The sequence below is a fragment of the Dicentrarchus labrax genome, unplaced genomic scaffold (assembly GCF_905237075.1).
Source record: "Dicentrarchus labrax unplaced genomic scaffold, dlabrax2021, whole genome shotgun sequence".
In the NCBI taxonomy this organism is placed as follows: domain Eukaryota; kingdom Metazoa; phylum Chordata; class Actinopteri; family Moronidae; genus Dicentrarchus; species Dicentrarchus labrax.
Window position 1 is genome coordinate 24,872,753 of NW_026136721.1, and position 21,886 is coordinate 24,894,638.

General features: G+C 38.1%; 4 protein-coding genes and 1 non-coding gene across 8 annotated transcripts; 2 read left to right on the forward strand and 3 right to left on the reverse strand.

The window, feature by feature from the left end:
- Position 1: 1 nt before the first annotated feature.
- Positions 2-2,544, reverse strand: odam (odontogenic, ameloblast associated). 2 transcript variants are annotated; one of them, XM_051385650.1, is made up of 10 exons: positions 2,476-2,544; positions 2,305-2,377; positions 2,177-2,212; positions 2,023-2,070; positions 1,660-1,905; positions 1,507-1,563; positions 1,294-1,416; positions 593-622; positions 395-478; positions 2-259 (listed from the first exon to the last, which is right to left on the reverse strand). In XM_051385650.1, exons 2-10 carry the CDS (start codon positions 2,362-2,364, stop codon positions 224-226), a joined length of 720 nt encoding a protein of 239 aa, XP_051241610.1. In that variant the 5' UTR covers positions 2,365-2,377; positions 2,476-2,544; the 3' UTR covers positions 2-223. The 2 variants fall into 2 exon arrangements, with proteins under 2 accessions (XP_051241610.1, XP_051241609.1); XM_051385649.1 differs by having other exon boundaries at positions 593-625; positions 2,476-2,541.
- A 2,122-nt stretch (positions 2,545-4,666) lies between these two features.
- scpp9 (secretory calcium-binding phosphoprotein 9) lies at positions 4,667-6,952 on the reverse strand. Of its 2 annotated transcripts, XM_051384551.1 has the most exons (9): positions 6,813-6,952; positions 6,589-6,648; positions 6,405-6,419; positions 6,041-6,307; positions 5,516-5,590; positions 5,355-5,414; positions 5,189-5,248; positions 5,063-5,113; positions 4,667-4,947 (listed from the first exon to the last, which is right to left on the reverse strand). In XM_051384551.1, exons 2-9 carry the CDS (start codon positions 6,631-6,633, stop codon positions 4,882-4,884), a joined length of 639 nt encoding a protein of 212 aa, XP_051240511.1. In that variant the 5' UTR covers positions 6,634-6,648; positions 6,813-6,952; the 3' UTR covers positions 4,667-4,881. The 2 variants fall into 2 exon arrangements, with proteins under 2 accessions (XP_051240511.1, XP_051240512.1); XM_051384552.1 differs by lacking the exon at positions 6,405-6,419 and having other exon boundaries at positions 6,813-6,908.
- Positions 6,953-8,305: 1,353 nt separating this feature from the next.
- On the reverse strand, positions 8,306-15,355 carry sparcl1 (SPARC-like 1). Of its 2 annotated transcripts, none has more exons than XM_051385640.1 (11): positions 15,239-15,355; positions 14,156-14,211; positions 13,975-14,040; positions 12,791-13,885; positions 12,263-12,371; positions 11,811-11,932; positions 11,599-11,719; positions 11,354-11,490; positions 10,994-11,142; positions 10,507-10,655; positions 8,306-10,107 (listed from the first exon to the last, which is right to left on the reverse strand). In XM_051385640.1, exons 2-11 carry the CDS (start codon positions 14,207-14,209, stop codon positions 10,079-10,081), a joined length of 2,031 nt encoding a protein of 676 aa, XP_051241600.1. In that variant the 5' UTR covers positions 14,210-14,211; positions 15,239-15,355; the 3' UTR covers positions 8,306-10,078. The 2 variants fall into 2 exon arrangements, with proteins under 2 accessions (XP_051241600.1, XP_051241601.1); XM_051385641.1 differs by having other exon boundaries at positions 15,200-15,304.
- A 2,599-nt stretch (positions 15,356-17,954) lies between these two features.
- Positions 17,955-20,921, forward strand: scpp1 (secretory calcium-binding phosphoprotein 1). Its single transcript, XM_051385645.1, has 9 exons — positions 17,955-18,130; positions 18,528-18,582; positions 18,814-18,861; positions 19,213-19,266; positions 19,374-19,400; positions 19,486-19,533; positions 19,847-19,888; positions 20,006-20,065; positions 20,166-20,921. The coding sequence occupies exons 2-9, from the start codon at positions 18,529-18,531 to the stop codon at positions 20,670-20,672; spliced, it is 840 nt and encodes a 279-aa protein (XP_051241605.1). The 5' UTR covers positions 17,955-18,130; position 18,528; the 3' UTR covers positions 20,673-20,921.
- Positions 20,922-21,495: 574 nt separating this feature from the next.
- Positions 21,496-21,569, forward strand: trnai-aau (transfer RNA isoleucine (anticodon AAU)). The gene has a single exon. It is a non-coding gene; the product is annotated as a tRNA-Ile (tRNA).
- The last annotated feature ends 317 nt before the right edge of the window (positions 21,570-21,886 follow it).

Consider the following 21,886-nt stretch of genomic DNA (forward strand, 5'->3'; position numbering starts at 1 on the left):
CTTTGGCAAAGTTCTTTATTTGACATTTTGTGAAAGCGAGGAGCAGATTCCTGAAATGAGCAAGACCATTTCAGTGCAATATAAAAAGAATCGAGTACAAATAAATTGCATTTGGAAGACTTGCACACTCCAGTACATTTTGCAGAAGAATGAGCGACTGTGGCCAAACACACACAAAATAAATTTTTGCCTGAGCACCTTGTTGTTATTTCCCAAGTTACATCTAAGGCTCAAACAGGAAGGGGAAGTTGGAGTGACCCTGGAGAAACATGAAAAAAGACGGTTTTAGAAAAGTGTTGACTCAAATCCTGCACAATTAAATTAAATGTAACAGAAACCAAGGTTTTGTTTGTGTTAAGCTTTCAAGGTTGAATGACACTGTGTAAAATCATACCTCATCAATCCCTGGGCCAGATGTGTCGCCACGAGGATCAGGAGGAATTGTAGTAGACTCTTTCTGTGTCCCCTGTGGCCATGTCTGATATAGATAGAAAATTACAAAAACATAGCAATTAGACTCAACTGGTGTACATTTGTCTCTTTCTTTGGTTTTATTGGTGAAATTATAAAAGGTAGGAGACTAGATACTTACTTTTTCTGTTTGCACCTTAGGCTGGGAAGCCTGCTAAAATGGGAATATATGAAGGGAAAATAGATTACAAAAACATTCCTGGAGCATTAAATATATACACATATTAAGAATTAAACTACATATTTTATTTAAAACAAATTGAGGATGAACCACTGATGCAGTCCTCAAACCCTTAACCATGGATTTCAATAGAAACAAAAATATATGCAAATTCACTACACCTCTGTTGCAAGCATCATCTACACAGAACTAACAAGAAATAAATGAGACAAGAACTAAAAATGGATTAACAATAGTGCTGAGCAATGAAACTTATAGATATTATAAATAAAATAAATAATATATTTAGATATTTTATATTTACTTAACACTTATTGTACACCAAAATGGGGCTAAGGAGACATGATTTTAGCCGCTAAACCAAGGAGACTGTTTGCGGTCAATATGGCAGACAGTCTACATTGCATCACAGTCACCGCACATGATTCAACATCTGCAGCTGTGTTATTATCATTAAGTCTTTAGTCATGATGACTGCTGCTCATTGTTTAATAAATATGCAGCCAATATGCATTGAACACTCCTATGCTGGTCTCTACAAAGCAAATATGCAATAAGCCAGGGTTTTTTAAATAAAGGAATAGAATAAAATGTTTTGATTTTAAAAAATCAATTACTTCATGTCATATTGCATGTCTCACCTGCAGAGGGAGCTGTGGTCTCTGTGTGGTTCTCTCCAGGGTTTGCTGACCATTGTTGGGCTGCAGCACTGCAGTATTCCTCTGCTGAGGATAGCCGTAAGGAGGCATAAAGTAAGAGAATTCCTGTGGATGATAGAACCAATTTAAATCTGCACTGAAAATTTAAATAAGATATTGAGGTTTACACGCAGGTCATTATGTTTTACTTCATACCTGCTGTCTGGGAAACTGAGGGAATCCATAAGACGGGTACTGGAAATGTGGAAACATCTAAAGGACATTTAAAACAAATTTTAATTTTTCCATATGACTGTAAAGGGGGCTTGGAGCAGATAAAGTGATAACACCAAGCAATTGAACAATTACCTGAACAGGGTTCTGGGCCTGTTGAGGTACATTAGCAGCGTTGGGGTCCTGTGGAGGCCCAAGCTGCTCTTGCTGGCCGTTGGGGATGAACATAGGCATAAACTGGTTGCCCTGGCTGGGGAGAAACAGCTGAGGCCCCTGGGGACGGAAGGGACCGGCCATTTGAGGGTTCAAGTTCACCATCTGTGGAGTGAGCAGCACCTCAGGCTGCTGCTGCAGCACATACTGGGGTAATATTGAAGACCCCTGCAGAAGAAGAGATCGAGTTAAGTTCACATATTCATCTTTTTACATATGTAAAACAAGTTTAATCTGACAAAGAAATGCACATAATATTAGTGCTGATAAATGAACTTTCTGTACCTGTGTTTGTCCAAGAGCTGCAAGAGTTAGTCCATTCAGTCTCAGGATCTGAACACACAAAACGGTTGTGTTAAATTTGGTAATATGTTTCTAAATGACAAGGGATTTACATTTTGCAACCAACAAATATAAACATTTGAATAATTATATTTACTTCATTGCTGTTGCTTGCAAGAATTCCAATCTGCACCTGGGAAACAAACAAAAGAATAACACTTTATCTCTGCTATTTTAGAAAATATGAAAAATATATACTTTAACAAGACAGAGGTTTTAACTCACTGGAAGAGTAATGCTTGTCCTGAATAGACAGATCAACAGAAGGGTTGTCTGGAGCTTCATGATGTCTTACAGTCTGTAAAAACATGTTCAAAAAACTTTATGAATTCTTATACTTACCATGACAGAAATAAAACCTTGACTGAACCAACGAGCATTACAATATCATTTTACCGTTTCTCTGGTGCTGCTTTCACTGCCTGTGTGCCTGCTTCCTCACCTTGTCCATATCCCTTTTAAATCCTGTCCATGTGAGCAGTTAGTCCACTGCCAACCCATCCAGACAATGTGTGGTCAGTGTGACAGACATTTCTCACGTCCTCAGACTCAGACACTTACAACACAGAACAGCTAAGTATGTCATTAGGTGTAAGTCATGTCTCTAAACACCATGACATGGTCTGTATCAAGCTGTTAACAAGTCTCTGAAGAAACTGAATTTAAATTGTATGTGCTTTCTACTTACATTACATAGCAACTTTCCATAGACTGTTTTGCTTTTACAGGCCATAAGTCATTGACTCTCAGTTTAGAGGGCCAGTGTACACGATGCACTTCTTATATGTTCTCTTAAGTAAAGTTTATGTGCATGTGTTAAAGGGTAGTTCAGGGTGTAATTACAGATGTTGAAGACCGACAGGATTTTTGGCATGTCATGAGAAAAAAAAGGAAAACAGGCACTAGGAGCTTATAATCAGACATTTGTCACATGTTGTTCATCAGGCACTGACTAATGTTGGCATCTAATTGGTAAATCATGGGTAATAATTGTTGACTGAGTTGGGATTCATGTTGAGGATTCACAGCAAAAAACTTACACAAAAGTTACACCAGTTGAATGTTTTTGTGAGTCTGGAGAAGTTGGACTGATTGTGAACTTTTCATGTCTGTATGTTTTTTGGGGTCAGGTTTAACTCTTTTTTTTTGGGTTAAAATGCCAATTAAACTTGAGTTGAAACCTGCCCTTGTTTCTTAACTTGAAATGTGAACAATATATCTTTAGAGTTACTGATATAATTAACAATGGCTCTATTCTATTCAAGTGTCCCAGTGAGCTGTGACAATTATTTACACCTTTGCTATTTCTACTGTGACATGCCAGAATGTCTTTCATGAAGTACAACTTTGAGGTACTTGTTCTTTACTTGAGTATATTAATTTTTTGCAACCTAATACTTCTTCATCTTGAAAATCACTTATCTTGGAATTTTATTTTTTCTGATAAACTGAATGATGATGTGTACCTTTATGTGTTGAGAAAAAGATCCAACTTTTTAAGTTAAATAAACTTAAAACCCTCTTGGATCATAGGACCAGTCTGTAGGATTTAGTGGAATCTAGCGGTGAAGTTGCAAATAGCAACTAACTGAACACCGCTTCCGTCTGTATTTGATGACCTGGGAATAAATTGTGAAGTGTGTGGGAAATACAGCAAAACTTGTAAATAATGCAAAAGCTCCTATCTAGAGCCAGTGTTTGCTTTGTCCATTCTGGCGTAATGTATGGCAGTCATGGCAGACACAGAAGGTGACCCATAGCATCTGTAGATAAAGGCAGCTCATTCTAAGTAACAAAAACACAATGGTTTCTATATTCAGACACTAATGAAACATGCCAATGAATATAACTTTCCATTTATGCCAGCATATCCTCCATATCCTAAATGTTACACACAGGACATTTAAAAAAAAAAAAAAAATCAAGGATTTTGTGGTTCTCCAGAACAAAGATACAAAGATATCCTCTTATATAATATGGTGCACTGATGTAGATTAAACTATCCATCTGTGTGAAATGTAGTTAAAATTAACTCAATGTTAAACATCTACAGTGAAATGCAATATACACATTAATTAAATAGTAATATAATTCCCAAAACATCAGATGTAATAACAACATTTTACTGCATAATAAGGACATTTAGTATCGATACATTAAGAAAATGTATTTTACTGCTGCTATGTACTTTCATTTGTGTAAGGTTTTAAATGCAGTACTTCAACTTGAGTTTTTCACAGTGTGGTATTGCTACTTTTATTAAGTAAAGGATCTGAATACTTCCTTTGCCACTGCCTATATGTGACAGATTTTTCAGGTCACCCCAGCACAGCACACGTCTACATCAGTTGTACGTCCTCAGCTGGAAACAGGATTTCTAAATTAATTATCAATTATCCAGTTAACCTCTTTTATTCTTTTTTTCATGAGAAATTGAGGTTTCATGTTGTTTAATCATGCCTGTTTTTAAACTCATTGTCCTTTAGATGGCAGCAAATATCCACTCCAAACTGCAAACATGCTTCATTTACAGTTTATGGTGAGAATTAGTGATTGGTGTAAAATCAGAGAAATTCAGCCAAAAAACTTTAAATCAAAGTGTAATTTATTATTATTGGACAGTTAACATGTACAGTACATACATCTATTGTTTTCTATTCAGCTCCTTTCTAAGGTGATTTTCAAAATAATACTTAACACACCTAAAGCTTCATGATCATTAGTGATCATATAGGTAAAGTTTAATTATCACTTTGATAATTCCTGCATATTTGATCAAAAGTTATTGTTAACAGTGTCATCTTAGTTATTTTCACGACGACCTTCATCACAGCGAGTTGTTGTCATTGTTGCAGCAGGAGCTGGAATCTGAGAACATGCAGAGGGAACAAGGAGTGAATGAATGAGCCCTCACACACTCAGATCAGACAGTGTTGATCATGTTTGCAATTCTATACACCTAAATCTGTTGCTTAAATCTTACCTGAGTGTCCACAGTGGTCTTTAAGGTGTTGTCTTGTTTCATAATCTGACGCTGGAGAGTCAAAGAACAACAGTTATTCAGTGTAGCTTTCATCAGTATTCACATGCAGGTTTACTTGGTTCCTACCCTGAATCTTCTGAGTGGATCAGGCTGAAGCTGCTGTTGCATAGCACCACCTGTGTTTCCCTAAACAAAGACACAAAGTGACTTGTTAAATTTCTAAAGATCATCATGAAATCTGTAATAAATGTGTGTTGTGGACTGAAAATCATTGGTAGAGGTGAGAGATCACCATCAGAGGCTGCTGAGGAAGATTCATTGGTAGCATTTGAGGGACTCCCACGATAGGAGGCTGCCAGTAAAGAAGAAAGACATAAATCAATGTTTTTGTGTGGTGCTCTGAGGGCTGAACAATATCAGATAGGATGTGATGACAGTATGTGAAAAACAAACCGCATTGACTCCAGGGACAGGGTACACATTGGCAATGGGAGCTGGTAAAGCAAAAGCAGGAAGTCCAGGAACAAACTTTGAGAGACAAAGAGACAAATGTGATTATCAGTATCAGGTCATCCTGTAAAATTTTCACTAATTGAAGGATAATGTCAAGAATAAATCATGTGATGAATTATCTGGCTTAATCTGAATTCAGCTCATGAATCTTAAAATGAAGTGTTTTTTTATCTGCTAATGAAAAAGACTTCAACAACACCAACAGGAGAGTGCCATCTTGTGATGTAGTTAGTGTCCAAAGAAAACAACCAATCTTCACCAAACACATCCAATGTAGTTTTTGTGGATTATTAGTTTTCTTTTTTTGTCACAATCTCAACTTTTTCGATTTGTTTACAGCATTGTTTTTACACCCAGTTTCAATGTTCATTCGTTATTATAACCTAATGCAAAGATTAAAAAGTCAAAGTAAAATCCAAGACTTTTTATGTTGCCGTCATCAAAATAACAACCTGATAGACTGACCTGAGCAAACTGCGGCTGCCCAAGGAAACCTGCGCCACCACCAGCTACCATGGGTGGGTTCAGGCCTCTGGCCATCATCCCAGGGATTGCTCCGTTTGCCATTCCTCCATTCAAACCTCCCATCAGTCCTCCATTCATACCTGGTATCAGTCCTCCATTCATACCTCCCATCAGTCCTCCGTTCATACCTCCCATCAGTCCTCCATTCATACCTGGCATCAGTCCTCCGTTCATACCTGCCATCATTGCCGCCAACATCCTCTGCTTCTGTATCAAGAGGGAGAAAGAGCGTTTGTTATTAACCATGATCTAATTAAGATAATTTCCCATTTCTGCATACATTACTACTATGAATATCTCTTACCTTGCCTGCATTGACCTGCAATAAGTAAAGAGACCTGATGTTACATGCACTTCTTTGTAAGATAGATAGATAGATAGATAGATAGATAGATAGATAGATAGATAGATAGATAGATAGATAGATAGATAGATAGATAGATAGATAGATAGATAGATAGATAGATAGATAGATAGGCTTTACTTACGTAGCAGATAGTTGCTACAAATGTTGTGAGAAGGAGAAGCTTCATTTTGCTGCCTGAAAACTATAAAAAGACCAGAATTTATACATTTAACTCGTAAAATCAAAAAGTTTCAGTAATTAATGCATGACATTAGTTAGAACATTAACTATTTCTGTATTGTAAAAACTGGATTACAGATTTGTTATGATCACATTATGATAAAATCACAATTGCACAATACATACCTTATATTTTATTTGTTCGTCTTTCAAACTACTATGTGCCAAGGTGGACTATAGTTGCAGCTGAATTTAGAGCACCTTTTATCAGTCCCGGAGATTATTATGAGCCAATTAGAGAGAAGAACACCAACTTGTTCACCAACTATATTTGTCCCCTGTGTGTCATGAACCTGTGATATGACATCTTCTTTTTCTAGTGTACAAGATTTAAAGAAATGTAACACAGTAGGATGCTTATTTTCAAAGACACTTCACCCCATGCAACCATCTCACATTGTTCTCGACACAGATGAGTGACCACAAACAATAACAGAGTGATTCAGTGCCTTGGGAAGGGTTCGTGGAGGTTTCTGGAAGCTACTGTCTAAAACCCAGTATGAACCATCTAAATGTTGTGGGTTGTGGTCACAGGAGGCAAACAACTGACATCATCATCAGTTGCTTTTATGGAGGAATCATGAAAAACATGCGTGCACGCTTAAATTGAACTAAAGCTGTACCTAGTGAGCAGCATATTGTTTTTGAGACGATGTTTGTGACTTCAGGAAAACAGCTAAGTGACATCTTAGTTTGTTTGTTTGTTTCATGTCTAGAAGTGCAAATGTATGCTTTCTGCTATAATGCTGAGTTAAAGTACTGCCTCAGGCCTGTTTGGAAGCCTGACTATAATTTGTGATGAGTCTATATTTGTCTCGAGCTGATTTCTCCCTACACCAGCCTTAAAACAACACTAACAGCTCAACAGTGATGGCCACAAAATGCCAGACTTTGTTTAAGTAGTAAAAACCTCTTTAACTAATAAACAGCAACAGATATTTGTCTGTCATGTTTCATCAGCATTTTTTCTCAAGCTGTTTTAGAGCTATTACATTCATTCCCAGTGTGGCTGGCTGGGTATGTTGTCACATACTCAGGCTGTCTAGGAAAGTTCTTTGGGTTTTTTTTGCTGCTGACTGGGCAGCCCACAGCAGACCAGGTAAACACCCTCTGTGGAAGTCTGGTCTGGAGCTATAACTTATACTAATTACACACTGTCATGCAGTTCAAGTTAAGCAACATTTTCTTCCTGTTTGCAATTTAACGTTGTGGCACTGGCTGTGGAAATTGGTATTTCCCAATGTAATTATGTAAATAAAAGTGTTGTTATACCCCTGATTCATTCATTTATAGAGATAGATTTTTTACAGGCTTTACAAACTAGAACCTGTCACTCGTGAATTCTGCCATGACGTGAGTAATGTGTGAGGGATGTTTTTCATATTTAGAGAGCCAAATCACCATGTTGCAAGTAGTGGCAGGCAGTGCACTGTAAATAGAAATCTGTACATATTGGTACTTGTCTCTTACAAAACAATAAGTGCCATCAGAGGAGCCACAGCCATGACGTTGGTTGATGTTGTTCTGAAGTACACTTTGAAAGACTTATTTTGGTCTCCAGATGATGTGAAATCAAACATGTATTGTATTGGTATGCTGGAATAAAAACTCAGCAAAAATTCTGACTTCAATCTTTTATTGGTTATTAGTTATGATGACAGTGATTTATAGGTAACATTTGAGCATGAACAGCTAGTAATGAGACAGGATCAGGGTGTAGGAATTAATCATGATATGATATCTGATGATTGACAGCTGTGTTGTCTCATTTTGCTTGCTTCTCCTCCATCCCAGAGCATTCTTCCTCCTCTTCAGCTGCCATCACCTTCTGTGTCCTCCTGAGGCGAGCCGCCACTGAACGCTGAAACCTCACTCTGCCAGTTGCCTGCCCACCAGCAGCGCCCGGCTGTTGCTGGTTGTTCAGGCCGGGCAGTGAGATCAGATGCACTTGGCCAGGGGTCAACAGAGCACCCTGTGGGTCTACTCCAGCATTTCTCTGTGGCAGCACAGCAAACAGTGTGGGCGGCCCACCCATGGCTCCCTGAGTCACCTGAACCTGTGCGTTTACATTGGCTCGACCTGCCTGCCCCACAAGAAATGCCCCACCTTGTTGGAGAGCTCCAATGGGAATCAGCTGCTGCAGAGGAGCCTGACCTATCTGGTTCCCAGCTGGCTGGATAAAAAATGAGCCACCAAGTTGGAATAGGCGTGCCACAAGGGGTTCACCGTTTAGTGGGACCCCATTTTGAACCCCAGGGTTGACATTGTTGCCAGCTGCTGCTCCATTATTATTCACTCCCCCATTAGCAAGTGCCTCAGCACTCCCTGAAGATACACCACCCTCCACAACAAGAGCCAAGGTTTGAAAGATAACCCACAGTATGGAGAACATGTTTTATCTCAGTCGCAGCAGACAGTCTACAGGTGAAGAGCTGCGTCTTTGCTTTTCTTATATAGTCCAGCGCTATATCTCAAAACAACAAGTCACTATAATCATCATGACCATGCTGCAGGCTATTTTTTGCTTTGTTACCTTAGAGAGGGCCATTATTTGGGATTATGTGGCAAACCTAAACCAGGTATCAGTGACTTGCATTCTCAAAACCATTGTTGTAGGGCTCATATTTTCATGTCATGGTGACATCAGGAAAATTTACTAACAAATAAAACATGGTATTAGAGTATAACCTGATGTTTCCACAGTCCTTTTGGGGTCGACTGGGATCCACCAATATGATTCAACAACTTTATTTCAGGACTGTAAAGAAACAAAAGTCATCGTTAACAACAGGGTGCACTGAAATATTCTATGTAATGTTTGTGAAGTCTGTTGCTGTCCATAAAGCTTTAATGAACGCTACAGTGAAACATAGGATGCAAAGACAAACATTTACAGCATATGCAAAGATAACAAAAGTTATTGTTTTACATTTTCTATTGCTATAACACATTGTGTGAAATTATCTATTTAAAAAAAAATTCAGCACTAAATCACTCTAACATACAAACCACAGATCTTTTCAAGCCCGGTACTATATACAACACCATTTCTACTAATCGGCTGATGTAAACTTCTCCCCGGTTTGGAATGCATTAGAAAACAATTTCTGGATAAAATCAGCTAAAAAATAACTTCTTAACCTTAAATTCTAATAAAATTATTCTAGCAGCTTAGTCTAAATTACAGAACAAAGATCAAAATGTCCAAGCTTAGCCTGACACAAAACAACAGCAACGACCACCAACATTTGCCCTCTATAACAGGAGGTAAAATTAGGGTTTGTATGTGTCAGAGATCCTTATATTACAGAGGTTCGTGGAGGCTTCTGTCAAGCTGCACTGCTGGAGCTGCTTCAACAAGCTTGTGTAGTAGATGAAGATAAAAATGTAGCTCAGAATAACTGGTTGACATCCATATCCTCTGTGGAGAAAATAAATAGTAGGCATTACTTGGCTGAAGTGTGAAGGGTGATGAGTATAGAAATGCATGACAAATATAATCTAATCGAAATAAACTGGCAGCGTTTTTTAGGGAACACTCACTGAATTGAAAATCTATTGTCAGCAATTACATTGTAATCATACACTGTAAAAAATAAATGATCCACATTTATTTTTTGCATTTAAGTAAAATAAACTAATTGCTTGTGATATAGTGAATAGAAACACAAATTAGATATGTGAGCATAGCCTCATGCTCCAAGCTCTGTAATTATGTTGAAACTTGTTTACCATAAATTATTCACAAAGCCAGATGGCAGAAGTTAAGACAGTATCTATCTGGTATGTGGTAAATGTGGTATGTTGGTGTTGCTCTCACCATTCTTGATACCAAAACAGGAAGTCCATTCTTTAAAGGACACCTGCTTGTCCTTATCAGCGTCACACTCTTGGAAGAAGCGGGAGGTGCAGTGCTCCATTGGCACCAGAGGGACTCGAAGTGGGGCCAGCTCTGAGTGGGACAAGAATCTGCATGGGACAGAAGAAATATTGTTAGTACATGTTTGAAATATAATGATAAACTATCATTATCTGTATATGAAGGTTTATAGGATCAAATAAATTGATGGTATCTATTAAGAGACTACTAACTCAACTTAAAATCATTAGAATGAGAGTGATTGGAGAGGTTTATGCCACAAATATTTCAGTTGCAAAAATATTACCGTATTTCAGTGTGTGTAGCATAGTGTATTATTGGCTTCTAAACCCACATACTAGTGAAACCCTATAGTAAGCACAGCATTTTTTAATCTAAAGGTTGAGGAAAATCAAAGTTTGCTGTAGCACAAAAGAATAAAATGTACCTGTCAGAGGGGTGTTGGTCCAGTTGAGCGAACTGCCAGTGCACTGGGTAGATGTACATGTTGTAGTTCTTCTCAAAGTCCTGCGCGAGCAGCTCAACGGAGTGATCACCAGCATGAAGACGTCTCTCACTCTCAAAGATTTTCTTCACCTGCAGAATACAGAACACCACAGTTTAATTTACTTTGATTAACAACATACATTTTATTTTGGATACAAATTACACAACAAATTGCAGAGAAATTATATAAATATTACTTTAACCTTTAGAAAATATGTAGTTTTTAAGATTAAGATTAAAATATATTCAAGAAGTATGATAATCCAAGTTTTATCAGTAAGTATTCATTTGATCATCTTACTCTAAAACGCTGTTTGGGAGTGAGGAAGCCAGGAGACATGGAGTCATGTTCGTAGAGCTGCAGCAGCACATTTTTCAGCCAGTCCCTCATTCGTAGGGGGAACTGGATGAGCTCAGTGTCCACACATGGAGGTATAACTGAGAGAGAAACAGAAAAAAAGATCAGGATCAAACAAATGCTGCACCATACTTCAACTAAAACATTGTTGATTAAACCAGAAACTCTGTACAGTGGTTAACTCTCACATTTGCATGACCCAGTGTAGTCCAGATGAAGTCTGTGTCCCCTCTTGGTGCCCTCAAGGTTGCATTTCGTAGCAAAGAGTTCACATGATGTCTCATATGTTTTATTGTCTGTCCCACAAACCTACAGTAATTGAACAACAACCAATAATGCAACAATTACAATTAAGTACAGCATTTGTTGAAAACCATCCCAGTTGATTATCCATACTTACATGATCGAACTCATTCACACTGCGAGGACATTCTGACGGTGCTTGACACACACAGCCTGGGTTGTTGTCTGCATCAAGTTTACACGTCTTTCCACGCTTGCAGGGAAAGTTGTCACATGGATCTAGAAAGAAAGACCATTGACTTATACCAGTGGCATGAATAATTTTTATCAGGACTGGTTTGGTTTTATTTTATAGTGTGCTAACTTGAAACCAGTGAGGTATAACAACTACACAACATCCCTTACATTCCTCTGCCATTTTGAGTTTGTACAGTGATTAAATTCAACTTGATCTCTATCATTCACTCCTTAAGCCTGCAGAGCTGTGTTTTGGTAGTGAGTGTGAAGCAGAGTGACACTATTCATGCGGAAGTTTTAGCAAAACACTCCAGTCAGCAGATTCCCCTGTGAGGCTGTTGAGATAGTGCATTAGTCAGTATGGTCACCAACCGGTAGGGGCTTCTGGGTGATGTACGCCTCCACCAAGAGAGGATCTGGAACTGGGGTAGAGATCCGCTGTGGCTCTTATCTGCACTGGATTCATTCCTACTAAAGGACCCTGAAAAAGTACAAAAAAATGGCCACATCAGATCGTGTTGAGTTGTGTTTCTGGCCACTTGCCCAATATTCATTCTCCTTTTAGCTCTGTTTTTGGTCTCTACCAACTCGCAATTTTATTCGGTTCTGCTCCACTAGATTCACCAGCAAGATGACACTAACTTGGTCTGACTGCTGTCTGGTGCTCGGAAGGCCAAAAACACCACTAGGAGAGCAGTGGGACTGAACCAAAAGTGTAAAATTGATAGCCGCAAACCAAAAATATGAGCTGAAAGACGCTAAAAATCTCCATTAATGGGAGTCACACTGGCTGTCACTATGAGCAACCCCTTTTACATGCAAATAGTCAAATGATCCACTGTTAATTTATAAAATACTGATTATAGCCGCAAGTAAATGTACAGATTACATAAGCATTACCCATTTTCCTGCCCTTCTCCTCTTGGCCTTGTGGACTGTATTGTCAGTGCTGCTGCCCTCAGACTCCTGAGGATCCTGTTGGCCCTGTTCCTGTCCTGACTGTGTCTCATCACGCTGTGGAGAGTGCTTCCTTGCCCTCTGGTTCTTCTTTTGCTTCCTTGTCTTTCCTTTGGTGTGACTTCCACTGTCATTCTTACTTTTCTCTTCCTCCCTTCCAGTCCCTCGGGACCCTGATTCAAATTCTGTATTGCTGCTTGGTTCTTGAGGATCCACATTTGCTTCGGGTTCTTTCTTAGCTGAACTTTTTTCTTTAGATTTGGCCTCTGAGTCCTCGTCCTGGTCCTGATCAGACACTTCATCACTGTCCACTGCCTCAGTGTTTTGTACGTCTTGTTCATAGTCGTCTACGATGGTTGTCAGTCCTTTCTCACTGGTTTCCTTGTCTTTAAAATCTGTTTTTGAAAGAGGCTCCATGTCATCAGCGTGAGGTTTTATTTTAGCAGATAGAATGTGTAGAGGTTGTACGACGCTACTATCAGCAGCATAGTCGAGATCAACTGGGACCTCTGATTCTGTGCTACCATCTGTTTCCTCCTCTCTGTCTGCTATTTTTTCAACAGACTTTTCCTCCTTTTTCTCTGGTGCCATCATTTCCACCCTCACTTCTTCTTTTTCCAGCATTTCTTCATCTTCCTCACTCTCTTCCTTCACTTCTTCTTCTGTCACCTCTTCCTCCATTTCTGATTTGTCATCCAACGACTTCTCCTCCACCTCAGCTTCCTCATCCTCAATGATCTCGCCAGACTCCACCTTGCCTTTGTCCGTCTTCGCTTCTTCTTCCTCCAGCGCTCTTTCTTCTGCTTCCTGCTCTTTTTCTGCTTCTTTCTTCAAGATGATTACCAATTCGTCCTCACCCAACAGGAATGCAGTGGTTTTGTCACTCCTTTCAGTCACCTCAACCTCTCCCTCTTCCTTGTTAGCATTAGCATTGTCTTCGGAGCTCAATTCCTCATCTTCCTGCTCCTGGCTGCTGGCCTCAAACGGGACTAAAGTGGGTAAGATCTGTGGCTTGTTGGCCTCCTCTGTGATAATGTCCTTATTTAGGAGAAAAGATTAATTTCAAACTCAAATATTCATTGTAAAAAATGAAATATCAAATGTTTTTTGTATCAATGCTGTTGTACCTTTTCTTTGGCCGTATGTGAAGTCTTATGCAATCCATGATGTTTTCCATGAGGTTTACTTTTTACCTAGATAAAATGGTCATAATGATTCATTCAGTCAATGCTAAAACTGCAATAAACAAGCAGTTCTTTTATTGCAAAGTGTCACATTTTGAAAAATATGAATTGCTTTGCTACTCACAGACAGGGCGAATGTTGCTGACAGTAAGCACAGGAATACTAAGCAGGCCCTCATACCTGAAACATTGAAATGAATAGTTTAACCGTTGGACAAAAATTAAAATACAAAATGTGATTAGATAGAAACTGATTGAACAAAAGGCTGAGAAAAGCAATCAAAGTAAAAAATAAAGCACAATCAAAACATTATTGTCTGACTTCCAACTAGTCACAACAAAGACATGAACTTGGCAAATCTTTCAAAGTTAAAACAGATGAGTCCATCTGTATGCTGCCAACACATTCATGACAAGCAGAGCTGTGGGATTGGACTCCACTGTTGTCAAGGTAACAGGCCTCTGAGATGCGCCTCTCTCTCAAAAGTCACATTCAGAGCTAAAGTAAACATCAGAAGCTACCAGACTGGAAAAAAGTTGACTAAGTCCACAAACTTTTTGTCTCTCTGAACGGAAACAAAACAGACAGTACCGGGCCTGTCCAGTGGAACAATAGCTCCCTGGTTTGGCCCAGTAAACCCCAAATAGGTGTAGACACGGGGTGAGTGTGTAGGAAAATTCACCAAAAGCAAGTAATCACACAATTTTATTTGATCTTTACATCAGAGCAACATTCAGAGGACACATATTAGCTTTACCTTCATGTTATTTTTAATATAATACCTATATTACATGCTGATAAATGATGCTTTCGCACTAATATAAATTATTTGATCTTTTGAGGAGTTTACAACTATAAAATATATGATGATATATAGATTATGCACAGCAATCAGTAAGCAATATTTACATTTTTGTCTGTATTGTCTGCAGTATGTTAGGGTTAGTGCATCATAGTATAGTATATTAATAGTCACCATCTCTTTATATGTACAAAATATAATTAAGGCATCAACGTCAAGCATCTAAGTAAAGTTCTGGCTATCACAGAAGAGGCTACAGTGTAACCGAGCCAGCGGTCACTGCATAAACCAATAAACAAGTTCTATTGCAAACTAATTAATGAACAAGATGTTGCACACATCTCTATTTGATCATTAACAAATTACCTTTCAAAACAATGGAAAGTCTCAGCAATAACGATTTACCTGAGGCTGGCGGTTGCAAGAGAAATGAGAATCCTGCACAAACACCAGTAGTTGCCTGTGAAGATGTCCTTTTGTATTCGAGACAGCGCTCACACTGTCCACACAAACACACACACACACACACACAGTTTTTTTCTGGGTCTACGGTGCCAATGCTTTTCTAACTTTGGGAGGGTCTCTGGGATACAGAGATACAGAGAGCGAGAGAGAGAGGTACAGAGATCCTGCACTGAACTTTAGGTTGTATGTTTATGTATGTTTATATATGTATCTGCCCACATAGATCTGCAAAGTTAATTTTTCCCAAAGATTAAGCCAGAAAAAAGTCGACACTCCAGAGGTCAAGAATCACCTCACATGTTGATCTTTTGATTAAATTTTATTTACACTTATTTTATGAATTTCTTCCTGACTCTTTGAACAAAGTGACGTTTGTTATTGAGGATAAGCTAGATATACATAGACAGTAACTTCATACATAAGATTATAGTGAGTAGAATGGAAAATGAAGTTCTTTATTGAAGCTTGCTTTATTGTTGTTCACTCTATTGACTACTGTCTGTAATCATGAATTGAATTGCATGTCCAGGTCTCACATTGGATTAAATTTGATTAAATCTTTTTTGTTTTGTGAATATTTAAACATGTTTGTGTTCATGAGTAGGATGTTATGTTAAAGGTTAAAACCAAACCAAAGCGTGAAACATGGTTTTGGTACAGAAATGCATACATTAGGCCACTAGATGTCACTCTGTCACAAGTCTGTGTTCCTGAGGCCATTAATATGACTAATAATAACTGCTAATATTTTGATATGATGACTGACATGTTGATTAACAATATGGTAAATATTTGTCATCAGCTGTGTTTAGATGATATTAACTGTTGTAACAATTATATTACTTTTATGAGATCTTTCTCCTTTGACCTCAGGGTCCATTCAGTGCTCTCTCTGGAGCTTTTGATCATGTCATGTGATCTTCATTAGCAGAGTTCACCCCGAGTAAATTTACATTTTATTCTGAAAATGCATGGATCTGCTGATGAAGGTCATGTAAAATGATCAAAAGTTCTAGAATAGTTACTAAATGGACCTTGAGTTGAGATTGTTTGTTAACAGCGGTGAGCTACGTATCTATGTCATGATATGGTGGCTTTTAGTAATATCAGAATATATCCATCATACTAGTTATAATTATTATCACACTATTGTATCATCATTAACAACATTCCCTACAGCCAATGGTGGAAGAAGGACTTTTGCTTGAGTAAAAGTTATGTATTAGAAACAAAATGTACTTAAAGTATCAAAAGTAAAGGTACCCATTATGCAGAATGATTAATTTCACAATAATATATATTACTGGATTAAAATGACTGATGCACTGATGTTCAAGCATCACTTTAATGTTACATCACATCTTTTGGGTAACTTAATCTATAATGAAACATCAGAATTTATTTCTTGATTATATTTTATATTGATCACATGAAGTAGTAACTAAAGTTGTCAAATAAATTTAGTGGAGTAGAACTATACAGTAGCATTAAACAGAAATAGTGTAAAGTACATCAAAATTGTGCTTGAATTAATGAACTGAGTTACATTCCACCGCTGCCTACAGCCTGTCCTTCTCTCCACTCACATTGAAGAAACTCAAGATGCGTCAGATGCCTGGCCTCATGAAAACTTAAGTAACCTTAGGGCAGTTATTGTTGACTGCCGGTCTGTGTGCCACAACAAGCATCAATCGTCCTCTCCTCCCTCCTCCCCTGTTCTAAAGCAGGACCTTACAACAACTGGTAGCTGTGGTTTTGGCGAACAGCTCTAGACTGGTGAACATCCAGTCTAATTACATGTTTCTTTTGCATGGTTGAAATCCAAACTGAGGTTAAACAAGGAATTCTGTCATCTTATTTTAGGCCTGACCATATATGGACATCCAGGAAGCAATTATGAGCCTCAGGGAGGAAATATAGGAGTCTTTATTTAGGCTTTCTACTGTATATGCCCTGTTTCCAAGAACAAGTCATATTTCCAATAACATCATGTAACACTGAGGACATTAGGTTATAAAATGTTTTTTTTTATTGTATTATTGGTGTATTTAGACTCAATGTGCATGTATGACTCCAGTTAGCTGTCACAAGTTTGAGCTTCTGTATTAGAGAGATCAGTGAATTTTTCCCATTTTCCTTTGTCTACATTCAAGTAATTTAAATCTACCCTTAAGAGAGCCACTACCTGTCACCTGCTCTTTGTACTTAATTAATAGACAACAATAAACTCCAACTACTGGTTGACTAGATTGTAGAAAAAAAACCAAAACATCCAGTTCACCGGAAACAAGCATGACCCCATCTGGCCCTCCTTTCCCCTCTGAGTGGGTGAAGTTGTTTTTTCACCAGGCCACAAACCCTATGGTTTAGTATGCTGAACTATATTTCACTGAAGACTTGAGAGGGGGTGGAGGAAATTTAGTGACTAAATGAAACAACTGTGTGTGTGTGTGTGTGTGTGTGTGTGTGTGTGTGTGTGTGTGTGTGTGTGTGTGTGTGTGTGTGTGTGTGTGTGTGTGCGTGCAATCATTATCGTGCCAGTGTGTGTTTGTTTTGAGCTTTCTGCTCTCTAGAAAAAAAATACACTTTGGCGTGTCGACAGGAGAGACACATCCGGAAGGAAGTGATGCAATCGTTTCAATTAAGGATACTTATATACAGACGACCTGGAGTTTCCTACAGCATATCCACACATCAGGCTTTTACTGCCTCGACAGCCAGCTTCCATACGTGGCTCAGAATATACACTGGGTTCTCCTGTTTGCTGCTACATCCACTGAACAAGGACCACTGACAACTTTTCTCACAGCTCTGATTCAAACAGACAACAAGGTAATTGATCATATATTGACTGATTGTAACATGTTTCTTACTCCACGCTTTAGATCATAATTCATTTTTTCTAGCATGCAATCTTACTACTGGACTGTTGCTGATTTCTTACACTTGGAAAACATGTGTCCAAACTTTCATCAATGTATTGTTAGTTAAACTGTTACTGTACATGTTTAGCAGTTTAAGTGCAAGCAATCTTAGACAACTAATGTGTAAAGAGAGTTGCTCTTAACATAAATATGTTTGGTATTTTTTAGGTTGTTTTTTTAGTGTTTTTTGTGTTTTTATGTATGCAAAACCAGTATCTCAAATTTCTCTCAGGGGATGAAGTCTTTTAAATTGAACTGAATTAAATTAGTAACAATATTAATCACAAACTGTATGTCTGTTACAGAATGAAGTTTATCATAATAACATTTTGCCTCATTGGAGCAGTTTTTGCTAACCCCGTAAGTATAAAAGCCAGAACATAAAATTCTTAAGACAGGCTTTTAAATGTAATTATGCAAGTTAATACCTATTTAGAAAACTAAAATAAAAATGAAAAAAAATAAAAAATCTTAAAATATCTTCTTGATCGTACATATGAATTTAAATAATATTCTTATTGTAAATCATTTCATCAGGTTCTGTGTTTACAGGCTAATCACTGTGACTGACTTTTGATTTCTTTCTAACAGATTTCATACAATGCCGTTTTGGAATCAAATGAGCTTGATTCAAACACTGTGAGTACTATCTGAAATTAGTCCTCTCTTCAGACTAAATCACATTTGATTTACTGCAAGAATTCAAAATTGTTTACACATAAATCATTTGACTGCAGTCAGGTTGTGTTCCTCTGACACAGTCAGCACAAAACCTAACAATAGGCGTGGCTACTCGAAGATTCTCTAGACCTCAAGACAATTTCAGAGACTATTGTTTACAATACTTTTTGTCTAGACTCATTTATGCAGCAATAGCATGGCGAGGCGATGGTTAACATGAATGGATCTTAAATGAACGTGTTGGTGTTGCAGTTACACGCTATAATTAAATATATTGTGGTATGTGCTAACTCTGTTTGTCTTTCCCAGACTGAAAGTTTGTCTGTTTCACAATCATCTGAAAATGACACCTCAGAGCTCCAGGTGATTACTACATTGCTTACAGTAAAACTTATTTGACTTGTTCAATTGTTGCATCACTTTTTGCTAATTTTCAACAAAATCGGTGTGTATTCCTATTTCTGTTGCAGAGCTCTGAAGAAAGTACCTCAAGTGAAGTGAGTTATTTTTAATCATTAGATTTATCTAGTTAAGTGCTGTAAATGTGTATGGATTCACCTAATACAATGTTTATCTTTTCAGAGTCAGAGTTCAGAGTCAGAATCATTAGAATCCACCTCAGAGGACACGGTGGGTTATATCATCACTCTTTCTTTAAACTTTACTGTCATCAGTAAACTACATTGTGAATGTTATTGCTGGGTTTATTCTTCATATTTCAAGGCACATGGAAATAACTGTGATAAAATGGAACTGAAATTAAAGAAAAAACAGAGGAAAGAAAGAGAAAACACGAGTCCTTAGTGCAGACAAGCCCAGTAATCATTTACATTAATAAAACAAAAAAATACTGTATGTGTGCTTATATGCTTACACCTTTCTTAGTGCACTCTTCATTTGACCATAGTATTTTCTAAAACTGTATGTTTCTGTTCACAAACAGACATCAGAGGAGAGTAACAGTCAGTCAGATGAGGATGATGAGGTAAGACCAATTAAATCAAGTATTTGGTCAAATGTAGTAGATTTAATAACAATTAATGTATGGCACAGCATACTTCTGGTCTCCAGTCAGCTCATATTATTCACTGTATTTCCACAGACATACTTTATGGCTGAAACCAGAGATAACAGCATGGGCAGTGAGGAGAATGTTCGAAAGGTGGGATAAACGGTTTGCACACTAACTTGGTTTTAAACAGTCCAGCTTTAGCTGGGATGAAAGTTGAGTGACACTATGCTCTGCTTATTCTCTGCATCAGAGTTGGGTTCGAGAGTTTGCAAGTGTCATCAAAGACCTGAGCGCAGAGGACAACAGCAGCATGGAAGTCAATGGTCTCTCCGACCAACATACCAAGAAACAGGCCACTCATACCTCCACAAACCTTTTACTGGTGGAGAATCCCTCCGACAGCAGTGACACCACCAGCTCAGACACCAGTGACATTACTGCTGTCACAGCTGTCACCAGCGACAGCAGTGAGAGCACCAGCAGTGAAAGCGACGAGACCAATGAGACCAGTGAGACCAGCGACAGCAGTGATGACAGCAGTGATGACAGCAGTGATGCCAGCAAGAGTGCAGAGGACAGTAATGCCAGTGACAGCAGCGAGCTGCAACAAATCAAAACCCAAGACTGCGTGAACGGGACTCAAAGCTGTGAAAGTGAAGAGTATTTCTTCCAGGACATAGGAGACGATGCTCATCACTCAGTGGATAACCTGATGGTGCCAGATGAGGATGAAAGGGAGTTAAGTCTAAGAAGATGATGGCGTGCACTTGTGCAGCTCTGTGTTTCCCACTATGAACTACAACACTATTAAAAGACCTGCCTGAAGACATCAGGATGACATATTTGCTCTTGCCCATCGCTTCTGATGTTGAGTTTGGCATTATAATATTACCTGCAGCTGACTGATTTTTATGTGTGTGTGTGTGTGTGATTCTTACTGTGATTATGATATAGCCTTTAAGTATTTACTATGTTTTGATAATAATAAACAAATAATATAACCATGGTATTGGGTACTTGCATGTTTTTATATAATCAGACTTGTGTGGAAAGTAACATAATACATTTTAGTAGGCCTTAAGTACAGTTCTGAAGCGATTCTACTTTACTTACATTTATATTTATTTACTTATATATTTCCAATGTATGCAACTCTGTACTTCTATTCCACTACATGTTAGAGGGAAATATTGTTGTCCTCTAAATTGTGCCATAGAAAAACGGTTGCCAAGAGTAAACATAGTTCAAATAAACTCTGTGTTCTGCATCTGTAACAACCAATGATGTAATATGCATAATATGAATGGGGCCATTTGCTTTTGATAGCCTGCCACATTTTTACTGCAGGACCTTTACTTCAACTAAACTAGAGTTAGATAACTTGCTAATGTTACATTTTTGTAGCCAACCATTAGCTAGTCAATATAGCTATATTAGATATAATAGGCTTATCTTATTGAATCTTAAATGTTGAAAGATTTTAGTCAAGTAGAATTAGGTGTATTATATATAGATAAGAACGCGCCATTTTCAGCATGAGTTATCATATTAGTATACTTTCCTTTACGATCACCTTACATGGCCGGTTAGCTCAGTTGGTTAGAGCGTGGTGCTAATAACGCCAAGGTCGCGGGTTCGATCCCCGTACGGGCCACACATCTTTTTGCGACTTGATATTATCCTTGTGAAATGACGATTTAATTTCGCTCGACAATGAGTCACTAAGTGCTTTGCAGGAGTACCTCAAAGTTGAAATCCTGGAGTTCTGTTTATCTAGCCGTGTTTATGTTAAAATAAACTTACAGTAGATGGCGACAACGTCCACAGTTCATGCTGCAGAGCTTGCTCATAAATCACTGAGCCACAAAGGCACTGCAAACCCTCACGTCTGTTTTCATTTATTCTGGATGATTCAAATGATGCTGAACTATGCTGGGAATTACATTATGTCATCAAGATGATAAATGTTTA

Excerpts from the sequence above, each read along its gene's own strand:
- scpp1 (XM_051385645.1), top strand. The coding sequence starts at position 18,529 with ATGAAGTTTATCATAATAACATTTTGCCTCATTGGAGCAGTTTTTGCT. Across the intron at positions 18,862-19,212 it reads ATGAGCTTGATTCAAACACT|ACTGAAAGTTTGTCTGTTTC; the intron begins GTGAGTACTATC and ends TGTCTTTCCCAG. Across the intron at positions 19,889-20,005 it reads AGTCAGATGAGGATGATGAG|ACATACTTTATGGCTGAAAC; the intron begins GTAAGACCAATT and ends GTATTTCCACAG.
- sparcl1 (XM_051385640.1), bottom strand. The coding sequence starts at position 14,209 with ATGAGGGCCTGCTTAGTATTCCTGTGCTTACTGTCAGCAACATTCGCC. Across the intron at positions 11,933-12,262 it reads TCACCCAGAAGCCCCTACCG|ATCCATGTGACAACTTTCCC; the intron begins GTTGGTGACCAT and ends CTTTCTTTCTAG. Across the intron at positions 11,491-11,598 it reads CTACACTGGGTCATGCAAAT|TTATACCTCCATGTGTGGAC; the intron begins GTGAGAGTTAAC and ends TTTCTCTCTCAG.
- odam (XM_051385649.1), bottom strand. The coding sequence starts at position 2,364 with ATGAAGCTCCAGACAACCCTTCTGTTGATCTGTCTATTCAGGACAAGC. Across the intron at positions 1,564-1,659 it reads AGGCCCAGAACCCTGTTCAG|ATGTTTCCACATTTCCAGTA; the intron begins GTAATTGTTCAA and ends AATGTCCTTTAG. Across the intron at positions 1,417-1,506 it reads CTCAGTTTCCCAGACAGCAG|GAATTCTCTTACTTTATGCC; the intron begins GTATGAAGTAAA and ends TATCATCCACAG.
- scpp9 (XM_051384551.1), bottom strand. The coding sequence starts at position 6,633 with ATGAAGCTTCTCCTTCTCACAACATTTGTAGCAACTATCTGCTAC. Across the intron at positions 5,415-5,515 it reads CTGTCCCTGGAGTCAATGCG|CCTCCTATCGTGGGAGTCCC; the intron begins GTTTGTTTTTCA and ends CTTTACTGGCAG. Across the intron at positions 4,948-5,062 it reads AGACCACTGTGGACACTCAG|ATTCCAGCTCCTGCTGCAAC; the intron begins GTAAGATTTAAG and ends GCATGTTCTCAG.